The sequence below is a fragment of the Hemitrygon akajei genome, chromosome 7 (genome assembly GCF_048418815.1).
Source record: "Hemitrygon akajei chromosome 7, sHemAka1.3, whole genome shotgun sequence".
Lineage (NCBI taxonomy): Eukaryota > Metazoa > Chordata > Chondrichthyes > Myliobatiformes > Dasyatidae > Hemitrygon > Hemitrygon akajei.
In genome coordinates, this window is record NC_133130.1 from 61,056,827 (window position 1) to 61,082,452 (window position 25,626).

The 25,626-nt window shown below is 39.2% G+C and overlaps 1 protein-coding gene across 18 annotated transcripts in view; it reads right to left on the minus strand.

The window, feature by feature from the left end:
• Positions 1 to 25,626, minus strand: part of LOC140730487 (girdin-like) — a 282,300-nt gene that overhangs the window by 73,554 nt on the left and 183,120 nt on the right. For all 18 annotated transcript variants that reach the window (XM_073050988.1, XM_073050990.1, XM_073050989.1 and 15 more), the window contains exons 20-23: positions 21,194 to 21,471; positions 19,667 to 19,810; positions 18,529 to 18,715; positions 596 to 741 (exon numbers count right to left, since the gene is read on the minus strand). In XM_073050988.1, the coding sequence (XP_072907089.1) occupies positions 596 to 741; positions 18,529 to 18,715; positions 19,667 to 19,810; positions 21,194 to 21,471 (755 nt within the window). The remainder of the gene's footprint in view (positions 1 to 595; positions 742 to 18,528; positions 18,716 to 19,666; positions 19,811 to 21,193; positions 21,472 to 25,626) is intronic.

Here is a 25,626-nt window from a genome sequence, read left to right on the forward strand (position 1 = left end):
GCCTAACTATAAGAATCTGAGAATTCAACAGCTTTATGATAATTAAAAAAAATAATGATCTTGCACCCTGATTGGACTTACAAAACAAGGCACAGCAAGGCCTCAACATTCAATCCTCACTCCCACCACACACTCCTCTGCACAAACCACCTCACCCTTTGGCGTCTGGAATAGCTCACAAGTGAAACTTTTTTTTCCATTGTCAGAACTATTAGATATGATACTTCGAGATAAAATCATTAGAAATGAAGAGCTTAAAAATAGAAAAGAGAAATTAATGTTTTAAAATACAAATAAATATATAATATATGAAACTAAGATCAATCAAGATAAAATCAATGACATGCCCAATCCAAGGATACCCAATAAAATGAATCGGATCTTTGGTCACACTTCAGACTTGGCTGGTTCAGGGTTAGAGGCAGAATGCCAAAATATCTTTGATGGATATACAGTGGGCCTGCTTAAGTTTGAATTTTAATTGCATAACTGAATATTGGATGCTTCCATCAGAAATGCCAGCACAATTCAAGATGATCAACGAGGAGACAGAATCTTTAAATATCATAATGAAAGCACTTTTCATTCTACTTACATATACTGCCTTTGCTCCACATGGAATAGATCCTTACTCTCCATGCTCTGTTCTAATAATGATTTGTTGTGCAGCATTAATGTCTGGATCTGGTCGAGCAAATGTCGGTTTTCTTCCTCAAGATTCCCTTTTAATTGGCTCAGTAACTGCACAAAATATAATAATTTGAACATGATAAGAGAACATTTCAGGGATACATCTTTTCAGCATAATTAAAATGATGGTTAAATTGGAAAGGTAAATTCCTGTGATGTCATTACAAAAATAATTTGACAATCCTCCACAATAACTTAGAGTTTGCTCAAAGGCAAAAATTCAGAAAACAGTATAAATTTTAAAAATGTTTATATTTCAAAACTACAGTATTTTTACAACTGCAATCCTCAACAATGTGTACCACTGAGTGAAAGTCATAGTGAAAATATTTCTTGAATGGGGGAAGGGGATAATGTGTGGTTCATAGTTTGATTGACATCGTTTTCTTTAAAGAACAAATAAACAATTTATGAAGTTTTGAGTATTGGGGCATGGGTGACCTATAATGAACGATGAGTTGTACCCGAACTGCATGGCTGGGTGGGGGTTGGCAACATCCTCACATGGAGGTTTCTACTGCTACTTGGAATGGTTTAAACCTATGAGTAAATTTGCAGAACACAGAATGACAATGCAACAGGTGGGAAAGCTGACATATGGAGAAAATAGAAACAGGCAAGTCCAGTGGAAAGAGTGCGCAGAAACAGAAAGAGAAGTATGAAATGGCTGGTAGTCTTAACTGAACTGTACTTACTTTAATGCTTGTAGCCTCAGAGATAAAACAGAGGAGCTGAGAGAGTCAATCAGCACATGGGATTAAGACACTGTTATAATCATGGAAACTCTCACTGTCCGGGATATAGAATTTTCAGATGTGCAAAGGGAGAGTTCAAAAAGGGAAGGGGTGTTGCACTTCTGATCATAGAGAACATTACAGCAGTACCAAAGGCAAGATATCCTGCGGATTATGATAGATATTCACTTCTTTGTTGATTGCTAATCTCGGCTTTCTAAACACTTGTAAAATCAAAAACAGATATAAGTATACTCCCAACTAACAGTTTGTTGAATTTCTGGTCATAAATGTGAGTTAGTCTTCAATTCTTAAAATGTAAGTGTAAAGCAGTAATCAGTTTGAAGTTAAAACAAAGTATTGTCCATAGCGTAGCTTTGCACATGCTCTGTCTGTAGATATACATGCTGGGTCACTAGACCTGCTTTATTACTGCTGGAGATCTGACAATGATAAGACAATGGCTTGTTTCACACAGGCAAGTTGACCCTAAGTTGCTTAGTTCAGTGAAGCTTGCATACTAGATAGATATCATTTAGCAATAACTGATGTATTTACATTTGAAAGGTTTATGGACTCAAGGATGTTGATTTTACAGGATTAATTGAGAACTGTGTCTCCAAGATGCTTTTTGACAGCTTGTGTTTAAAGGGTATCTGAGGAAACATATGAGTGTGAAGTTACCTGAGTGGTAGAAAAAGGGAATAAATGTAGACCATAAGACAAAGGAGCAGAATTAGGCCATCTTGCCCATTGAGTTTGCTTCACTGTTTAATCATGACTGATCCTTTTTATTAATCTCCTCCTCAACCCCAGTTCCAGGCCTTCTTCCTGTAACCTTTGATGCCATGTCCAATCAAGAACCTATCAAACTCTGTCTTAAATACACCCACCAACTTGGCCTCCACAGTTACAAAGTGGCAACAAATTCCAAAAATTCACCACCCTTTGGCTAAAGATATTTCTCCGCATTTCTGTTTTGAAAGGGTGCCCCTCTATCCTGAGGCAGTGCCGTCTTGTCCTAGACTTCCCCACATAGGAAACATCCTTTCCACATCTACTCTGTCTAGGCCTTTCAACATTCAAAAGGTTTTAATAAGATCCCCCCTCATCCTTCTGAATTCCCAGAGCCATCAAATGTTCCTTGTATGATAACCCTTTCATTAATAGATTTATCCTTGTGAACCTCCTCTCTAAACCCTTTCCAATGCCAGCACATCTTTTCTAAGATGCAGGGCCCAAAACTGTTCACAATACTCAAGGTGAAGCCTCACCAGTGCCGTATAAAGCCTCAGCATCACATCCTTGCTCCTGTATTCTGGACCTCTTGAAATGAATGCTAACATGGTATTTGCCATCTTCACCACTGACTCAATCTGCAAGTTAACCTTCAGGATGTTCTGCACAAAGACTCCCAAGTCTCTCAGTATCTCAAATTCCTGGATTTTCTCCCTGTTTAGAAAATAGTCCACATAGTTATTTCTACTACCAAAGTGTATGACCGTGCACTTTCCAACACTGTATTTCATTTGCCACTTCCTTGCCTATTCTCCTAATCTGTCTAAGTCCTTCTGCATCCTACCTCTTTCCTCAAAACTACCTGTTCCTTCATCAATCTTCGTATCATCTGCAAACTTGGCAACAACGCCATCTATTCGATCATCTAAATCATTTATATACAGCATAAAAAGAAGTGGCCCCAACACCGACCCCTGCAGAACACCTCCAGTCACTGGCAGCCAACCAGAAAAGGATTCTTTGATCCCACTCGCTGCCTCCTATCAATCAGCCAAAGCTCTAACCATGTTAATAACTTTCCTGTAATAGCATGGGCTCTTAACTTGGTAAACAGCTTCATGTGTGACACCTTGTTAAGGGCCTTCTGAAAGTCCAAATATACAACATCCACTGCATCCCCTTTATCCATCCTACTTGTAATCTCCTCAAAGAATTCCAACAGGTTCGTCAGGCAGGATTTTCCCTGAAGGAAACCATGCTGACTTTGTACTATCTTGTCCTGTGTCACCCAGTATTTCATCACCTCATCCTTAACAGTTGACTCTAACATCTTCCCAGCCACTGAGGTCAGGCTAACTGGTCTATAATTTCCTTTCTGCTGACTTTCTCCTTTCTTAAAGAGTGGAGTGACATTTGTAGTTTCCCAGTCCTCTGACACCATGCCACCACAATTTCTAAAGCTACCTCTTTTAGAACCCTAGGGTGTAGTTCCTCTGGTCCAGGTGACTTATGTACCTTTAGGTCTTCCAGCTTTTTGAGCACCTTCTCTCAGTAACAGTAACTGCACCCACTTCTCTTCCTTCACACACTACAACATCAGGCATACTAGTGTCTTCCACAGTGAAGACTGATGCAAAATACTCATTTAGTTCATCAGCCATCTCCTTGTCCCCAGTTATTATTTCTTCTGCCTCATTTCCTAGCGGTCTTAAATCCACTCTCATTTCTCTTTTATTTTTAACATACTTGAAAAAACTTACTATTCACTGTGATATTATTTGCTAGCTTGGTTTCATATTTTATCTTTTCCCTTCTAAAGTTTTTTTCTAAGTTGCTCTCTGTAGGTTTTTAAAATCTTCCCAATCCTCTATCTTCCCACTTTTTTTGCTTTGTTTTATGCCTTTTCTTTTGCTTTTACAATAGCTTTAACTTCCCTTGTCAGCCACGGTTGTACTATTTTGCTATTCGAATATTTCTTCATTTTTGGAATAGTCATGTCCTGCACCCTCCTCATTTTTCCCAGAAATGCATGCCTTTGCTGCCCTGCTGACATTCCTGCCAGCAGCTACTTCCAATTTATTTTGGCCAACTCCTTTCTCATACCACAGTAATTTCCCTTACTCCACTGAAATACTACTACATCAGACTTTACTTTCTCCCTATCAAATTTCAAGTTGAACATAATCATGTTGTGATCACTGGTTCGTAAGGGTTCTTTTACCTTAAGCTCTCTAATTACATAACACCCAATATATAGCTGATCCCTTAGTAGGCTCAATGTCAAACTGCTCTTAAAAGCTATCTCTTATGTATTCAACAAACTCACTCTCTTGAGATCTATTAGTACTTGATTTCCCCAAATGACCTGCATGTTAAAATCTCCCTTGACTACCATAACATTGCTCTTTTGACTCACCTTTTCTACTTCCTGTTGTAACCTGGTCCACCTCCCAGCCACTGTTGGAAGGCCTGTATATAACTGTCATCAATGTCCTTTTAACCTTGCAGTTTCTTAACTCAACCCACAGGATTCAACATCTTCTGATTCTATGTCATATCTTTCTACTGATTTGATGCCATTCTTTACCAGTAGAGCACACCACCTCCTCTGTCTACCTTCCTATCCCTCCAATATAACATGTAACCTTGAACATTCAGCTCCCAACTACAACCATCCTTCAGTCACAATTCAGTGATGGCCACAACACCATACCACCATCTACGTCAAATGTAGAGTTCAGTTCAGGCTTAATATTGATGGAGTAAGGAACAGTAAGAAGAAACATTAAAGAAACGTGGAGTGAAATAGAATCCATTGCTCCATCTTCAGTTTCTGTGACTGATGAATTATCTGTATAGTGGTATGTCTTATTAGTTTATAGGAATTGTACCCATGTTTTGGAAATCCTTTGTGTTTAGAAATGTTTTGTAATTTGGACATCTTTAAGATAGAAATCCTCTGAGTATTAAATGTGTTTTAAGAATGTTGTTAGGATTTAAACATGTATCACAGAGGGTATTTTCATTATCACAAATGATTTTAACCATGCAAACCTAAAAACAGTCCAATCTAAATTCCACCAGCATGTTGATTTTAGAACCAGAGGTGAAAATACACTAGATCTGGGTTTATACTAACATACCATATGCCAATAAAGCAGTCCCTCGACCCCACATTGGACTCTCTGATCACTTATCTGTTATGCTAATTCCAGCATATAAACAGGCCAAATAAGATCTAAAGGTGGTGAAAACTTGGCCTGCAGGACTGCTTTGATAATACGAATGTTCAGGGAGGCTGCTACCTATGGCAACCATGTTAACATCAAGGAATATATGGATTCTGTGACCAACTATATAGAGAAATATACTGAGGGTATTACTATTATGAAACACATATGGGTGAGGACAAATCAGAAGCCATTGCTTACTGCAGTGCTCTGTGCATGTCTGAAGGATCATGATGTCATCTTTTGATCGGGGGATGCATAAGCTCTCAGGGAAGCAAGAACTGTGCTTTCCTGCTCCATCAGAACTGTAAAATAGGAGCATTCTCAGAGAATTTACAGCCACTTCTGTGATACCAGATACTTGTGGCGCATGTAGCAGGGAATTCAGAGGATTACAGACTACAAGTCTACCCTGCGCATCAGTGACCAGGATACTTCACTCCTGAGAAGTTGAAAGTCTTCTACGCCCGGTTTGATTCGCAGAACAAAGTGCTGGCAAGGAAGGCACTAGCCAGAGTCAACTCATGCAAAGCTGTGGAGTCTGATAATATACCAGGTCGGGTTCTGAAGGACTTCACAGCCTAGCTGACAAAGGTGCTGATGGATATATACAACATTTGGTGCCATGAACATCAACCATTATGAAATGCTTCAAGTGGCTGGTTATGGAGCACATTAAAATCTTTCTCCCAGCTACACTGGATCCTTTCCAGTTTGCTTATCACTCAAATCAATCCACTGACGGTGCAATAGCCTTTGCCCTTCACTCTGTCCTGTCCCACCTGGAAAATGGGGTCTCATATGCCAGCCTTCATTTCAGCATTCAGCACCATCATACTCCAGAAACTGTTTGGGAAACTGTCTTGTTGGATCTCAACACCTCCCTCTGCAACTGGATACTGGATTTCTTAACAGTAAGGCCTCAGTCAGTTCATGTGGGCAGCAACATCTCTAGTCCCATTATGCTGAGCACTGGCTCCCCAAGGCTGTGTGCTCAGCTCATTGCTGTTTACACTGCTGTGCATGATTAGGTCGCAGGATCTTGCTCAAACCGGGTCATCAAATTTGCAGATGATGCAACAGCGGTTGGCCTTATCACGTATGATGACGTGACGAAGTATAGAGAGGAAATGGAGTGGATGGTGGATCGGTGTAAGAAGAATAACCTAAGCCTGAACATGGAGAAGACAAAGGAAATCATTGTGGACTTCAGGAAGGTGCAGATGAACCATCCCCCTCTGTGAATACATGGCTTCTCTGTAGAGAGAGTAAGTGCACCAAGTTCCTGGGAGTTCACATGATGGATGACCTCACCTGGTCCCTTAATATTACCTCTCTGAACAAGAGGGCAGAGCAGCGCCTCCACTTCCTAAGAAGATTGAGGCAAGCAAGGCTCCCCCCCACCCTCATCTTAACTGTGTTTTACAAAAGTACCACTGAGAGCGTCCTGACAAGTTGCATCTCCATCTGGTATGGGAGCAGTTAAAGCAGCGGATCAGAAGTCCCTAAAAAGGACTGTGAGAACAGCTGAGAAGGTCAAAGGGGTCTCTATCAGGGACGTTTATTAGGAGCGTTGCATACACAACGCCCTTAGTATTAAGGATCCCACCCATACAACCAGCATCCTCTTTTACTTTCTATCATCAGGCTCCTGAACTCCCTGCTGCATCATATTCGAAGTGTCACTGGTTAATCTGTTCCAGTAATACTAATGTACTTTAGTTTGTTATTTATGTGTGATTCATCTGTAGATTTTATGTTCTCCTTCACAAGTTATCGTATATTATGTGTACTACTGTATTTACACCCTGGTTTGGAGAAACGTTGTGTTGTTTCTATATACATTATATATAAATGTATGTAGATAAATGACAATAAATTTGACTTGGTAAATGAACTCTGTTTAAATTACTTTGTTACCTGGATCCACCACTCGAATAGTAGGAATTGGCTGTTAAACTCGCTGAGAATAAACAGGGAAGTAAGCTAGACTTCAAAGATTGGTAGTTGCAGTATAATCTCCCTTTAGAAAGAGCACTTGTGGCTATTTGTATCTGATAGAGTTTAAGGCCTTAATTTGAGTTTGGAACCTTGCAGTCAGCAAACTCAACACCATAACAGGTTCAACTAATGGGAAGCTATATGGGTAGATTTGGGGATAAGAAATGAGCAGTTACATTGATAGGGTACTGTAGGCCTCCCATTAGTCAATGGGAATTAGATCAGGTCAGTAGGAAGTTCACAATAGTGTGTAAAAGGAATAGGATTGTAGAAGTAGGGGATTTAAACTTTAAGAATATACACAGGGATTTGTCCCCATGAAAGGGGCTTAACATGGGGAAAAATTTGTAAATTACATTTAGGAGGGATTTCTGAAGCAGTATGTGTAGAGTCCATATAGGAAGGAGGCTATATTTGAGCCTATCTGAAGGAATGAGAATAGGCAAGTCATTGAAATGTTTGTAGAGGAAACTTTGGGAACAGTGTCCAAATATCCAAAGTCTCAAGGTGACTGTGTAAAGAGGTAAGGTTGGCCCTTGGGATAGGGGCCCTAAACTAGGTGATGGTGAGCAGTGGCAAGAGGAAACTGACATCTGATAAGTGGAAGGTGCTTAAAAGATAGTAAGAGTTCAAAGCAATCATGCTCCAATAAGGGCCAGAGGCAAAGATAGTAGATTTAGAAAACTTTAATTAACAAGGAATAGTGAAATAAAGGAAGCATTCATCAGGTATAGTAAATAGCTATCAAAACAAGGCACTTGAGGTTGCACTTCAACAGGGCTGGAGTCAATGTCCTCAGGCGGTAATCAATTAGAAAAAGGGAAAAAAAGACAGGATCTTTAAATAATTGATGAGCTGCCCAAGTCTGACTGTCACCTGTGTTTAGACCATGCTGTTTCATCAACAGTTAATTAGGATTCAGCTCTGCCCAGTACAGGATATTTCATATAATAAAAGACTGGTTTCCCCAGATGGCTTTGACAGACAATGAGGTTGTAGCTTTAGGCTCATCAGCTGTTAAAACTGTCAAATAGTTTGTCAATACAGCTCAGGAACACATTAATATATCTTAAAATTCATTTAAGAATGCAGTTTATCTTTTTACATCAATTAAATAAATTATGTGAACTTAAATAATTTAATTTTTTAACTGATATTTTTTAATCAATTTCTGATCATCAGGGATATTCAGAAAGGCTTTGTGCTGGCATCACCTATCACACAAACATAAGGGCCATCTGTGAACAATTCTACCTTATGACATCCTCAGCCTGTCATGGCTCATGGATTGCTCCACCTTGTGGCACAGTGATGCCAGACCAAGTCAAATATGATCTGGCCAAATAATATATACACAGGCTCATAATAGTTCTGATTTGGCCCTAAACAATTCAATCAATTTCTTAAATCTTTACTACTTGGTATGTATTCAACTATTTTAAACAAAAATGTACTCCTACTGATGTACTATTTTCAGGCACCAACATTCAGAGGAAGATTTGAAGTTAAGGAAGAATGAGAACAAATTTTAAATGAAAGAGTTAATTAAAAGATGCACTAACTTTGTTATAACAGCTGTGAGTATTTTATAATGGTTTGTCATCACTATTCCGGTAAGCAGGGAGTTAACAATATAGGGCAAATTAATAAATAGAACAGTACATTGGCTGAGAGAACCTGCAAAGCCAAGATAAAAAAGGTCCTGTGGGACATAACAAAGTTCCCGAACAACACTGTCGGATCAGCAAGGGATTCATGGGAAGAAACTTGCAGAACAATTCACTAGGAAGAAAGAGTCTCTGAAATTGGCACAAAGTCTTTACCAGGTTCCACACCATTTACCATCTCCATTTCACTTATCTAGATTGGTAATGTCAGGATTACAAGTAAGTGGGTTTTGAAAATACTAAGACAGCCTGTTAACTTCAGGGACATATCTACGGAAAATAGTGCCTATGGCAAGCACTGAAATTGTGCCCCTGTCCAAACATCTGACACCCATCTTTTAGATAACTTTATCATAATATCAGCTCAAAAATACAAGTCAAACTCGTTAATCTTTTAATTAACAAATTATGGCACTACATGAAAATTATAACTGCACCTTCCTTAATTTCACTGACGCAAATTGGTCTATGATGTGATCAAAATTAGTTTTTTAGTTTTTTCTCTTTCTACACTCAGCAGAGCAAGATCAGAGTCTGCCTTAACCCATGGAGGTTCTCAAATACAAAAGTATTAGTTTTAATTTGCTGAATGATCTCTCACAGCTCGCGATGGAAACTGTGATGGTCAGCATTATCTGACTAGCAATGCCAAGATTGGGGAAGATGCTCTCATCTCCATACTGAACAATAAATTCAAGAAGCTCTTCAGGTCTTGATATTTTCATGTTGACCCGCCTTGATAGCAACATTCTGCAATCCAAAATTTCTTCATATAGCTGCTGTCTCTCAACATCAGAGATGAACAATTTGCCCAAATTTTCACACTTCTTCTTTAGGTCGTTACTGTCAGAGCCGTAACACAGTCCCTCGACATCGAGAAGGAACCCAAACTTGGCGTCAGTGTCGTGCAAACAAGCGAACCTTTCGTCCATTTCTCTGTGAAGACGGTTGAGTGTTCCCTTCGTGACTATTTCCATTTCCTCTTTAGCTGTTAACCCAGTGTCTCTCAAGTTCTCATCAGCCATTCGTTTCTTTCGTCTCTGACATCTTTCAACTTCAATATTCCTTTCTTGACAGAGACCGACTCCTTCTTCTAGTGACTCACTGACCAACACTTCTCTTTCATCATAAAAATGATCTCGGAGGGCTTTCAAATCCAGGGCAGCATCATGGAAGTTCATGCTAGGATCCTGCAGCCTCTTTTGAATACGGTCAATGTGAATGAGTACTTTGTTTCAAAATCCTAGTAAAATCAGAAAATCGTAACTCAACATGTGGTTATACAGCTGCCTTGCGTCACTTCTTGTCCCACTGGTCTCATTTTCATTGTCTATCATGTCCTGGAGAACTTGAAGTATCTCTTCAAGGTAGTTGTTGACGGGCTTCACTGCTTCTGTCCATGCACTCCACCAGGTTTCCGACTCCAACTGAACAACCGCAGGCAAGGTGTTTTTGAGTTTTTCCCAGCGCTGTGTTGAACAAGAGAAAAACACATAGCTTCGATGGTTCCAAAAAACGTGACCATCATAGTATCCTGCTTGGTTGCATGTACACCCACCAAGTTGAGTGAGTGATTGTTGCAATTCACAAACACTGCCAGGTTGTTTTTCTCACTTATTCTTTGATGAACACTACTTCTGTGTTCAGCCATCACAGCAGTGTTGTCATAGCTCTATGACCGACAATCTTGTAGTTCCATTTCGTCCTTCTCTAGCTGCTTCAAGATGTCTTCAACCAAGCTCTCAGCATCCTTCTGGCTTATCTGGATAAAACCAAGGAAGGACTCTTTAACACGGACTGTTTTCCTCTTAAAATCAACTTCCAAGTACCTCACTACTTCTGACATCTGCTCACAGTGTGCCTGATCAGGAGTCGAATCGAACATGAGACCATTGTACTTGGCTTTACGAATGCTTCTCAGTAAACTCTGGCGAACCGTGGATGCCATCATGTGGATGAATTTGTTCTGGACACCCAGTGAAAGATAAGATGTAGATCCAGGATGACTTTACAAGTGAGTGAGGTGTTCTTTTATGACAGGGTCAAAAATGGCCAGTAGTTTCAGTAAGCCAAGGAAATTTCCCACATTGGAGTCATCGTCTTGCTGAAGTGACTCCCTGTGACCTCGCAAAGCCAGGTTCTGAGTCACAAGGAATTTTATGCAGTGAAGGATTCTTGTCAAGATATCACGCCACTTCTGCTTCTCCTTTTCAATCTGTGACTGAAATACCATGTCAATGACTCCTCTGTTCTTTCCACTGTGTGAAGCGTTCCCGATGATTCTCAGCATTTTCATGAACACTAATCCTTTCAGGTGCTTTCCACTGGTTGAATCCACTTTACCACTCCAATGAGGACTGATGGTCTGACCGGGAATAGAGAAGACAACAGATTCAAAATGCAGACTTTTTAGAAGGGGAATAGACCAGCTATGAGCGAGTCACTTCCTCACCACAACCATCTCCCAATTTCCTCTTGAACCAAGTTTTGTTCATTGAGCGGTTATTTGTTGGTAGGAAAGGTCCCTCACTGTTCTGGAAATACTTTGAACCCAGCTTTATTATTTCTGTTCTCAACGTGTCAGGCAGAATTGCTTTTCCAGTATCCTTGTCAAACTTCAGAAGTCCAATGTCATGCTGTTCAATCACTTCTGGTATGACAGTTCCAGGCTCTTTGACACCATCCAGTTCACTAGGTTCAGTGTCGTCAGGTTCAATCTCATCAGGTAAAATCTTGTCAATAAACTCAAAGCCACCACCACCACCATCGTCTACCCCTCCTGTCATGTCCATGTTCTCTGTGGCAGCCTCAATCTTAATCTCCTCATACTCGGATTTATCTGACTTGACTTCCTTCTCAGCTTGTGACGCATTTGTACTTGATCCACCTTCGGATTCTACAAACTTGTAGCAGGTGCAGGTGACTCCATGGAATGTGTCGAACTACTTGTTCCGGGCTTTTCAAAGAAGGGCATGAAGAACTTGCTCGACTTCTTGGCTTCCTCCACCTCCAACTTTCGTCTCTTCTGTTCTTCAGCTCCACTTTCTTTCTTCTTCATGAAGAAACATTTCATGGTCTTCTTACTCAATGCTCTGAAATAAGGCCATCCTAGTGCTTCTCACCCATGACAATCAAAGACAGATCATATATCAGAAGAAAATTCTTTTTTCACAATCTGAGGATGGCATCTAACATCTGCCGGATGACGCTGGATGTTCTACAAGTCTGTGGTGGCCAGTGCTATCATGTTTGCTGTTGTGTGCTGAGGCAGCAGACACCAACAGAATCAACAAATTCATTCGTAAGGCCAGTGGTGTTGTGGGGGTGGAATTGGACTCTCTGATGGTGGTGTCTGAAAAGAGGATGCTGTCCAAGTTGCATGCCATCTTGGACAATGTCTCCCATCCACTCCATAATGTACTGGTTAGGCACAGGAGTTCATTCAACCAGAGACTCATTCCACCGAGATGCAACACTGAGCATCATAGGAAGTCATTCCTGCCTGTGGCCATCAAACTTTACAACTCCTCCCTCGGAGTGTCAGACACCCTGAGCCAATAGGCTGGTCCTGGACTTACTTCCACTTGGCATAATTTACTTATTATTATTTAATTATTTATGGTTTTATATTACTATATTTCTACACTATTCTTGGTTGGTGCAACTGTAACGAAACCCAATTTCCCTTGGGATCAATAAAGTATGTCTGTCTGTCTGTTCTCTGACTTTAATAGAAACTGCTTAGTGGCGCTCCCTTCAAGTGGCGCCCAGGGCACGTGCCATATCTGCCATACCTTAGATATGCCACTGGTTAACTTTGAAATTATTTCTATGAATAGTTCAGTATCACACCACGTAGAGTTTGGTGATTGGGCATGCATCTTACTTGGAGCATTGATGTTTGAAACAGAAAAGACAGGAAGTGCCAGAAGTTATGGATATCGCTGCCAGCACAGCTTCAGAAATTCTGTTTCATAACAAGGAGCAGAAACTATAGAAAAATAAAGAGAAGCTCAAAAATTGGGAGCTCAGTCATAGGGAGAAGTGAGATTGGCTGGGGTGCAATGAGGTGCATATACATTTATACCTTTGGTAAATTCATTTCAGTTTGATGAGCTTCAGGTGGTCCAATCAAATAATAGTGATTTCAATAATGAAGATGTACCTCAAATTAGGCTAAGAATGAATATATATTCCAGGCAGTATCATATTTAAGAAAGATTGTGAAAAAATGGTAATGTCAGCATAAATCAAAGACTGAATCAAAGAAAAACTAACACAAGAGGGTAAACGGCTAACACGAGAGGGCACAGTTTTAAGGTGCTTGGAAGTAGAAGCAGAGGAGAAGTCAGGGGTAAGTTTTTTTATGCAGAGAGGGGTGAGTGTGTGGAATGGGCTGCCAATGATGGTGGTAGAGGCAGATACATAGGGTCTTTTAAGAGACTCCTGGATAGGTACATGGAGCTTAGAAAAATAGAGGGCTATGGGTAACCCAAGGTAATTTCTTAAGTAAGTACATTTGTACATGTTCGGCACAGCATTGTGGGCCAAAGACCCTGTATTGTGCTGTAGGTTTTCTATGTTTCTTAAGACACAATGCCCGTGAGCATTTAAAGATAGAATCTATTTGGATGGAATATATACAAATAATAATACTCCTACAAATATATTGTTAGGAGTATATGTCAAGCTGCAAAAATAGTGGGAAGGACACAGTCTAACTTGCAGGCAAATTGCATAAATCCGAAAGTACTTATATTAATGATAACAGGAAATTTCAATTGGCCTTAAATTGATTGGTAATTAACAGCCTAATTGGTAAGCACTGTTGTAGCTAAATTATAAAAAAATTGTTGCTATTGGGAATATGTTTTAGTGGAAGGTCATTTTCAAACCAATGATCAGAGGTGTACTGTGGTTTTAGAAACATTGAAAACGTACTGCACAATACAGGCCCTTCGGCACACAAAGTTGTGCCTAACATGTCCCTACCTTAGAAATGACTAGGCTATAGAAACATAGAAAACCCAGTTTTAGTGAAGAATTAGAAAAATGTGTACATAATATATCTTCATAAAATGATGCAGATACAAAATTGGTTGAAGAACAGATAGCAAAAAGCACTGAATGGACAAAAGTACACAATAGTAGGCTCCAGTGTTCTGTGTTGACCCTGCTCCACCTTTTATTGTAGGGTTTTCAGTTTCGGTCAGCAGCAAAAGAATGATGTTTGCTATTCACCACTCTGAGTTTCCACAAAGAATTAAACTACTGACCACTAAATTAAAGAAAACCAAAAACAGAATTTAAAAGCTAGGTTCTCTAACTATTCTTTGCAATGTTTATGTAATGAAATTTTATATGCTAGAAGTAGTACAGCCAGGTGATCGGACTTTCCAAAGTGCAGGCATTGGATAGCACAGTAAGCATTCCTGATGACTGTATTAACAGTGGTCAAGTGCGCTAGCTCCTCTGGTTTCACAGGTAATATGTTGGTTGTGTTGTTCAGAGAGTTCTTCAAGCTGGCCTGGTTGAAATCCCCCACAATGAGGAAAGGTATAGGTTTCAAGACTGCTGATCACAGTGCTCAGCTCCTTCAGTATCTGCTTGACGTTGGCCTGAGGCAGAACTGTCATGTCCATGCCGCAATGAGTTAATAATAAAGCATGCTTCCCCCTACTCTGTCTTTAAGAGATTTAACTGACTTGTCTTTGTGGAGATTGATGAAGCCATCGGGTTGTATCTGCAATGGGATTAGTGAGCCTTGTTTCTATGAAGCAAAGTACACAGCAGTCCCTTGTGTCCCTTTTGTACTGCAATCTTGCACTGAGATATTCAATTTTATCTGTAAATTTACCAGCAGGATAGTCATGAGTTAGAGTTCTAATGCTTCTGTAGTTCAGTCGTACCTATAGAGCTATTCAGTACAGTGCACAATTCTGGTTGCCTGCTATAGGGTAGATATAATCAAACAGGAAATGGTGCAGAAAATATTTGCATGGAAGGTCCTGAGATTGGAGGGTTCAATTTATTTATTCATTTATATAGAGATGGAGCACAGAAAAGGCCCATCTTGCCCTACAAGCTGCACTGCCAGCAGCCCCTGATTTAACCCTAGCCCAATCACAGACAATTTATAGTGACCAATTAATCTAATAACTGGTATGTCTTTGGACTAGGAAGAAACTGGAGCACCGGATAAAATCCATGCATTCCACAGGGAAGATGTACAAACTCCTTACAGAGGACAAAGGAATTGAACTGTGAACTCCGATACCCTGAGCTGTAATAGTGTTGCACTATCCACAATACAATCATTGTGCCCATGAGAGACTGGATAGACTAAGGTTCTTTACCCTCAAGCTTAGAAAGCTGAGGGGCAACTTTATAGGTTTATAAAATCATAAGTGTTATAAATAAGGTGAATAACCGCAGTATTTTCATCAGGGAAAATTTGTGTAAAGTCAGAATTCTGCAGCATCAGCGGTGAGGACCAAGAATGTATGGTGAAGGGAGGGGAAGGAGCACTTACAGGACTGCTTTCAGTCAGTGGACTGGACAATGAAGATTTATTTTTGGATCTTAATGAATATGCCTTAGTTGTTACCGACTTCATCAAGACCTGTGTATAAGATGATGTGTAAGATAGTGAGGACTATAGGTAAGCCTAGTAATTTCTAAGGTAGGAACATTTTCAGCACAACTTTGTGGGCTAAAAGGCCTGTACTGTGTTGTAGGTTTTCTATGTTTCTATGACCTGTGTGGTTGAGTGTATGCCTTCGAGAACATACCGGACATACTCAAACCAAAACCTGTGGATGAAGCAGGAGATTCGTAGTCTGTTGAGGACTAGATCTGTGGCATTCAAGACCAGTGATCTAGAACTATACAACTCCAGCTATTTCCTACGGAAGGCTATTTTAAGAGTGAAAAACAATTCCAAATGAGGTTACAAATAGAATTGGATGCACATCAGCTCTGGCAGGGTCTTCCTACAAAGTGAAACCTAACATCATGAATAGCTGTGATGTTTCACTTACAGATGAGCTAAACACCTTTCATGCATGCTTTGAAAGGGAGAATAAAACTACATATCTACAAATGCCTGCAACATGTGCTGACCCGGTAATCTTTGTCCTGGAGGCTGATGTCAATACATCTTTCAAGTGGGTGAACCCTCACAAGGCATCAGGCCCTGATGATGGTAGTGCACTGAAAACCTGTGCTAACCAACTGGGAGAAGTGTTCCAGGACATCTTCAGTCTTTCACTGCTGCAGTCAGAGGTTCCCATCTGCTTCAAAATGGCTACAGTCATACCAGTGCCCAAGAAGAGCAGGGTGAGCTGCCTCAATAATTATTGCCCAGTTGCACTCTATCTACTGTGATGATGTGCTTTGAAAGGTTGGTCATGGCCTGAATCAGCTCCTGCGAAGCAAGAACCTGAACCTGCTGTAATTTAACTACTGCCACAATAAGTCTGCAGTGGATGCAATATTACTGGCTCTCCACTTTGCCTTGCATCACCTGGACAACAGCAACACTGACGATAGTCTGCTGTTTTTCTAATTACAGCTCAGCATTCAACATCATCATATCCTCAGTACTAATCAATATGCTCCAAAACCAGGGCCTTCATACCTCCTGCTGCAACCAGATCCTTTACTTCCTCATCGGGAGACCACCGTTGGCGCAGATCAGAAAGAACATCTCCTCATAGCTGACAGTCAATACTTCAAGGATGTTTGCTTATCCCACTCACGACTGTGTGGCTGGGCCCAGCTCAAATACCATCTATAAACTTGCTGATGACATGATTATTATTGGTGGAATTTCAGATGGCGACAAGGAGGCATACAGGAGTGTTGTAGATCAGGTGGTTGAGTGGTGCTGAAACAACAACCTTGCACTCAATGTCAGTGATTCCAAGGAATTGTCCATGGGTTTCGGAAAGGAGAAGTCGAGGGAACACACACCAGTCATCATTGAGAGATCAGCAGTGGAAAGCGTGAGCAGTTTCAAGTTACTGGGTGCAAACATCTCTGAAGATCTATTCTGGGCCCATCATATTGATGCAATTACAAAGAAGGCATGACAGTGGCTATATTTAGAAACACAGAAAACCTACAGCATAATACAAGTCCTTTGGCCCACAAAGTTCTGCCAAACATGTCCCTACCTTAGAAATTACAGGTGGCCCGTTTTTAGAACGTTTGCTTTACAACAGCTCGCTGATACGAAAGACCTACATTAGTACCTGTTTTCGCTAACCAAAGAGGATTTTCGCTTTTACGAAAAAAAGAACGCCTGTTTATATGTGTGTTTACACCGAGAAAGACTACAATAACCGTGCAGCCTTGTGTGGGCAGTTATGTGTGCATACGTGTATATGCGTATGAGTGTACATGCTGATTTTTTTTCTCCAAATCGATTTTGGCTCGCTGTCTTCCCGACTTTGATAAGTGAAACTACACTGTACATACAATATTTTTACTATATTTATCATATCATTCCTTCTTTTACTATATGTTAGTGTCATTTTAGGTTTTATGTGTTATTTGGTTTGATTTGGTAGTTTTTTTTTGGGTCTGGGAACGCTCAAAAAAATTTCCCATATAAATTAATGGTAAGTGCTTCTTCACTTTACGACATTTCAGCTTACAAACGGTTTCACAGGACCGCTCTACCTTCGGATAGCGGGGGATCCTGTACTAGGCTTACCTATAGCCCTATATTTCACTAAGCTCCATGTACCTATCTAAAAGCCGCTTAAAAGACCCTATCGTATGTGCCTCCACCACCGCTGCCGGCCGCCCATTCCACACACTCACCACTTTCTGAGTAAAAAACTTACCCCTGACATCTCCTCTGTACCTACTAACCAGCACCTGTGTCCTCTTGTGGCAACCATTTCAGCCCTGGGAAAAAGCCTCTGACGATCCACATGATCAATGCCTCTCATCATCTTGTACATTTCTATCAGGCCACCTCTCATCCTCCTTCGCTCCAAGGAGAAAAGGCCGAGTTCACTCAACCTATTCTCAGTAAGGCATGCTGCCCAATCCAAGTAACATCCTTGTAAATCTCCTCTGCACCCTTTCTATGGCTTCCACATAAATTGTAATTATAACTATTCAATAAGCAATGACATATGGAAGCCCTTTTTTTCTGAAAATTAAAAACTTACCTTGTTCCCACTAATTAAATTATTTCTACAAATTATGCTGGAGAAGTTGCCAACAGCTCACATTATGACGGTGCAGGGAAACACTGAATCTTCATCTTTCAGTCTGAATTTATATACATCAAAATTTACCATCAGATTTTATCTTGTATAATTATAGCACTTTCTGGGTTAATGTATTTTATAGCCTTTCATTTACACTTACAAATCTGCATAACATAGGAGAGTTGTACTGTGTCTATCACCAACAGTTTATTATGCATTTTTTTCCATTACTTACACCCACCTCACATTGGTTATTTAGTTTAGTGGAACTGATATCGAGCTGTTGGTACTGTTCCTTCAGTTTTGCAAAGTCTGCTTCCAATCGTGCATGCTCCAGCTTGCCACCATTTAGAATGGTTTTAAGATTTTTGTGGTCCAACTGCAATCCTTCATTCTCCTTTAGCAGATGGCTGTTTATTTGGTTTAATCTTTAAACAAAACAGCAAAACATGTTATTTCTATTGTCTGTAAAAGGACAGCTCCACAATGCATAAAGTAATTAATAACAAGAAATTTAATGAGTCTCTTGTCCAAGACAGCCTTCCTCCAAACATCAGAACTCTCAACTTACTTTAAAAACTTCACACTGGGCATACTGATTCCTACTGTTGCATCTGTAGGTCATCTATAGCCTTTTACACTAAGGGGATAGGAACTGAATAGTTAAAAAAAAAATTCTCTTTGGTCAAATATATTTACTTCATTGTATCAGCATTTAAATCCTTAAGATAAAGGAAATTAACCATTTAAAACGTAGCAATTTTTAAAACATAATCAGTAAAGGATGACCCATTCTTGCTGTGAATTAAAAAAAAGCTTCAATGTTGCCTATGCAAAGTTCTTTACCCTTCAGTATTTTCTTACAATTCTTCATGCATCTGTGTCATGCTTTTTAGCAATTTTCATAATGGACACCTAATTTACTTTGCTCCTGGCCTCCCATCATGTAAAACACAGTGTGAATGCTCCTCAACTTGCTATGCAAAAACAATAGAAATTGGCAATAATACTTACATTTACCTGAATTCATAACCCTATCTAAACATGATAGCAAGTAAAGGAGTCATGTTTCTTCGGAATTCTTTCTTAGTGTAAATAATAACTAATTCATAACCCAAATTTTGGACATATCCAAATACACATTGTCTATACTAAATCCCCATTATTTTGAAGGTCCAAATTAAGTCACTTCATTGCCTTTGTTTCCAAAGACATCTGCTCAGCCTGTATAGCTTTTCCTGGTATGTTATTAGCATTTAGAATGGCATCATCTTTCCCTAGTGCCTAAATCTCAAATCATTTTAACCTGGAAGATAGCCATGATCTGAAAATTCACAGGGAAAATACCAACACATTACATTTCCAGCAATGCCACAAACCTAGCATTTTCATTACAAAGATTGTGGTATTCTTGCATCATGGTTTCATGTTTCTCAGCATCATGACACATTTTCTCCTGCTCCCTTTTCAAAGTAGCCTCCAATTCTTCTAATTGGCCTTTTTGCTTCAGCAGTTCATTGTACCTGCACAAATAATTTAACTAGAATTAATTTTTATTGAAACAGGAAGAGAATTAAACATAAAATACAAGTCTTGAATTTCCACTTTAAAAGATCTCAAAGAATAGTTTTTTAAAAATATTTTTAAAATTTCCATGCATTAACATGTACTAGAATAGAAACTGGCAGCAAATGCCAGAATTAATATAAATATCTCAGTGCAACATACACTGTTTGAACATGCTAACACAATGGGTAAAGAGAGGGCATGCAGGATTAAGGTAGGGAAGGAACAGTGGACAGATAAAACAGCAAAGGGATAAAAGGTGAAGAAAAATGAAATAAGGGAAAAGGGAAGACAAAAGAATTAAATGAATAGTAAGGTTAAGCTTACGTGAATAGGAGGAAGTGATAAGGAGAGCAAATGAGTCAAAGGGTATACATAGATAAAGTTTATAGATCTGGAGTCTGCATAATTTAAAAACAGGATATTAAATAAAAGGGAATGTTATTTATCTAATATCATTTTAAAACATTGAGTCACATTAGGTAACATCCTATAATCTTAAATTTTGACACAAAAAATTAAAATCTAATTGTCATGTCTACTCAAAGATTTTTCAAAGGGTAATTAACCCTTCTCTTAACCTGGGGTCAATCCTGACCCCCAATGCTACCTAAGGGACCTTGTAAAGGAAATTGTTCTCAATTCTGTGATTTCCCCCTCACAGCATAAATACCTGCTAGTTGGTCGGTCAAAATTACCCTCAGTGTGGGGGTAAATGGTAGAACCTGGACAGGAGGGGGAGGGGGGGTTGCACAATTTAAGGGAAGATGGGGATAAGCTGGATCAGTGCTTGGTGGCTTAGACTCCATGGCCAAGTACTCTATGAAATATTCAACTTTGAAATGAAACTTTCTTCACAAGTTTGACCTGTACAACATGAAATATCAAATTCAGGTTGAAAACTGGCACCAGAAAATAAATAAATGTAAACATCTTAAATACAATTCTGAAGGGAGATGCTGGCAATATAAGGTAAAGAGCTGACACTGAGATTCAGAAGAAATGCAGTAAAATATGTGATAAGTAATTTATCAAAATATCAAAATCCTTTGATGCAGTGGCTTTCAAACTTTCTTCAGGTGACCCAGTTTAACCACATTTACCGTGCAACACAATAATAATAGTATCAATTCCTCCCATCTGATGACTGGTGCTTATTTAAAGGAGCAAAGAGAGCAATTGATTTTTTAACACACCCCAACACACCTGAAGATCAGTACAGCACCTCCCACATTTTGAAAGCCATTGCTTTACAAGAGTCATGTTGCAAATAACTGTCTTTCTGACATGTCCAACTGACACTTAAATATTTAATCTCTAAGTAAAAACTTTAAAACTACCTGTCCTCAAGATCTTTGTGTTCAACTTCTAAATTTTTATGAGCACATTTCAGACTTCCATGTTTATTAATGAGACTCTCATATTCAGTTGCCTGATGCTCATGTAACTTTGCTAGCTTTTCATGATCTTTGACAAGTGAATCATACAATAATTTCAATTCGTCCTTTTCTTTCATCAGTAATTCATTCTCATTCTCCAAAGACAACTGTTGGTTCTGAAGCTGAGAATTCTGAGTCATCAAGGATGCACTTTGGGAACCCAGTGTAGAATGCTCCACCTATCAAAGAAACGTTAATTAACCATTATTTTAAATGGTCTAGTCACCATTAAATTGCATTCTAAATAAAAATTCTTCCTCTATAATTAAAACAGTTCAGATTTAACTGGGGAGGGGAGGGCTATTGTAGTACTCTGATGATTCCTACATAAGCTCAAAAGAATTGCCATTTGGAGTTTCTGCAAGTGCAAATGGCACCGGCAACAGGAGCTTGGGCCTGTTCACTAAGTAAGTACCCATTGTTCATCACCTTAACCATTTGGATTTGACAAATGATAAAGGAACAGAATAAAGGTAAATTAGAATAAAATCAAAACAAAAATAGAAGTATTGTCTGGGCTAAGAAAAAAAATGAAGAAGGTAGTATTTAGATAATTACTGAAAGAAAAATCTTGTTTTTTTTGAATATTTGAATTATAACATGCAGTTTCAAAAGTTTCTTTTTGGATGCAGATATTAATTGGTTTTACTATAACAACTAATTAAATCAATGGGAAAAAACTGCAGATGCTGGATGTCTGAAATAAGAACAGAAAATTGTTACTTTAACAACCATTACATTATTAAATGCACCTATCATATAATTATCTTTTTTAGGTTAATGGGACAAATCCAGAAAATCTTATGATCTACAGGAGGTTAGGGTCTTATTTTCATATATGTAATGGTCTAAGAGTGAAACATAAGTTGCAACATAGGGGATTTCATAACTCACAGGATAAGACTTTTTTGTATTCAGTTGCTAGTTGCTTTACACATTATTAATGGAGAACACAACTATCCTTATTCCTGTAATATTCTGGGTCATTGGATCCATTAAGCAAGGCATGGTTTGAAGCCAAATTGCATTATTGTTATGAACGAAAATGTGTTATTATTCAAAATAAAGAAGATAAATTTACACTCACAAGTTTCCCTTGCCCAGTTTTTCTTTGGTTATATGTTTCTGAGCTAAAAGGGAACAAGCAGCAATATATATCCTCAGACTGCATCAACAATTGACCATAAATTGCTTGATAGTACCTTCTTCAGCACTTTTTCTAATTTTAGTGCTGAAGATCTGACCCTCAAAATGATGTATCATTCAAGGCAAACAAAAGAGAAGATTCAGAAGAATCTATTTATTGACACGAAAATCATATCAAACCAAAGAGTGCTACCATTAAGGTATGCTTTTGACCACAACACCCAAGGGGATTAAAACATTTTGTAAATACATAAAAACAATTGTTCTTCTTCAGTAAGATTCCTTAATATAATAATGAAGAAAGGTAATCAATCTGAAAGTCCCTCTCCAAGACCTGATGAGTATTGGCAAAATTTTTGGTTTAATTGTAAATTCTCAGCATTTGCAGTATTTTAATAAAATAATTTTCATTTGAATTTCAGACTCTCTGTAACTTAGGAGGTAAAGGCAAAATTGAAAGCCAGCATGACAAACCCCCACAAATCTCCTCCACAATCTCCATCAGCACAGGTCCACTACAAGGCTGTTTGCTTAACCCCCTGCTCTACTCACTTTAAACTTATGACTGTGAGGTTAAGTACAGCTCCAACACCATATTTAAGCTTACAGACAATACTACTGTCGTTGGCCGAATCAAAAATGGTAACAAATCAGCATATAGGAGGGAGATTGAAAATCTGGCTGAGTGGTGCCACAACACAACCTCTCACTCAATATCAACAAGACCAAGGTGCTGACTATTGATTTCAGGAGAAGGAAACCAAGGTCCCTGAGTCAGCCATCATGACAAGATCAGAGGTAGACAGGGTCAGCAACTTTAACTTTCTTGGTGTTCAGAGGATCTGTCCTGAGCCCTGAATGTAAGTAAATGCAATTATGAAGAAAGCATGTTAGAGCCTCTACTTCCTTCGAAGATTGTAAAGATTCAGCATGACATCTAAAAACTTCGACAAACTTCAATAGATGTATGGTGGAGAGTATATTGACTTGTTGCATTACAGTTGGATGTGGAAACGCCAATGCTCTTGAACGGAAAATTCTATAAAAAGTAGCAAGTATGGCCCAGTTCATCATGGATAAAGCCCTTTTGAACCATAGGGGATAACTTCACTCATATCATTATTGAAATGTTATCACAACCTATTGACTCACTTACAAGGACTCTTTTATCTCATGTTCTCATTATTTATTGCTTATTCATTTATTATGATTATTTTCTCTTTTCTATTTGCAGTTTGTTGACTTTTGCACATTGGTTGTTTGTCCATCCTGTTGGCTGTGGTCTTTCATTGATTCTATTGTGTTTATTGGATTTATTGTGTATGATTGCAAGAAAAAGAATCTCATGGTTGCAGCTGGTGCCATATGTGTACTTTGATGATAAATTTACTTTGAACTTTGAAACCATTCAGAAAAAATATATTAAAAAGATGCATTTGAAAAGAAATGTCAGCTGCACACACCTTTCAATCAAGCGGCAAAAATATTTAACTTAGGTCAAACAGCAGGATTTATTTCTTACATCCCTTAACATCTAAAAAACTATTCATCTAAGGATCTTATAATTCCATAAGACAAAGGAACAGAATTAGGCCATTCAGCCCATCAAGTCTGCTCTGCCATTCTATCACGGCTGATCCCAGACCCCACTCAACCCCATAAACCTGCCTTCTTGCCATATCCTGACAGATGTCCTGATAGATCAGGAAAGGATCAACTTCCGCCTTAAATGAACCCTCTGACCAGTCTATGGCAGAGCATTCCACAGATTCACTGCTCTCTGGCTAAATAATTCATCTTTACCTCTGTTCTAAAAGGTCACCTTCAATTTTGAGACTGTGCCCTCTAGTTCTGGATACCCCTAACATAGGAAACATCCTCTCCACGCTATCCAGTCTTTTCAACATTCGGTAGATTTCAATGAGATCCCTCTGCATTCTTTTAAATTCCAGCTAGTATAGGCCCCAAGCTGCCAAACATTCCTAAATGTTAACCCCTTCATTCCTGGAATCATCTTCATGAACCTCCTCAGGACTCTCTGCAATGACAACTGTTGACAATACTCCATGTGCAGCCAGACTACTGTCTTATAAAGGCTCAGTATTATCTCCTTGTTTTTATATTCTATTCTCCTTGAAATAAAAGCCAACATTACATTTGCCTTGTTTACCAGACTCAACCTGTAAGTTAACCTTCTGGAAGGCTTGCACGAGGAATTGCAAGTCCCTCTGTACCGCTGATGTTTGAACCTTCTCCCCATTTAGAGAATAGTCTGTATTATTGTCCTTTTACCAAAATGCATTATTATACATTTCCCAACACTGTATTCCACCTGCCACTTTTTGGCCCATTCTTCGAATTTGTCTAAGTCCTGCTGCAATCGCATTGCTTCCTCAGCACTACCTACCCCTCCACCTATCTTCGTATTATCCACAAACTTTGCCACAAAACCATCAATTCCATTACTGACAAACAATGTGAGAAGTAGTAGTCCCCATACTGACCCCTGAAAAACACCACTAATCAATGGCAGCTAACCAGAAAAGGCCCCCTTTATTTTCACTCGCTGCCTCCTGCCTGACAGTCATTCTGCTATCCATGCCAGTATCTTTCCTGTAACACCATAGGATTTTATCTTGATTAGCAGCCTCATGTGTGGCACTTTATCAAACGCCTTCTGAAAATCCAAGTAAATGACATCTACTGCCTCTCCTTTGTCCACCCTGATGGTTACTTCCTCAAAGAACTCTAACATTTGTCAGGCAAGATTTCCCTTTACAGAAACCTTGCTGACTTCGACTTATTTTATCATTAGTCTCCAAGTACCTCGAAATCTCATCCTTAATAATAGACTCCAACATTTTCCCAACCACTGTGGTTAGGCTAACTGGCCTATAATTTCTTTTCTTTTGCCTTTCTCCCTTCTTAAAGAGTGAAGTGACATTTGTAATCTTCCAGTCCTCCAGGACCATGCCTGAATCAAGTGATTCTTCAAAGATCATGAACAATGCATCCATTATCTCCTCAACAACCTTTCTCAGGACACTAGGATGTGTTTCATCTGGTCCAGGTGACTTATCTACCTTAAGACCTTTGAGTTTGCCTAGCACTTTTTCCTTTGTAATAGCAATGACACTCACTCCTGCTCCGTGACACTCACGAACCTCTGGTACATTGCTAGTGTCTTC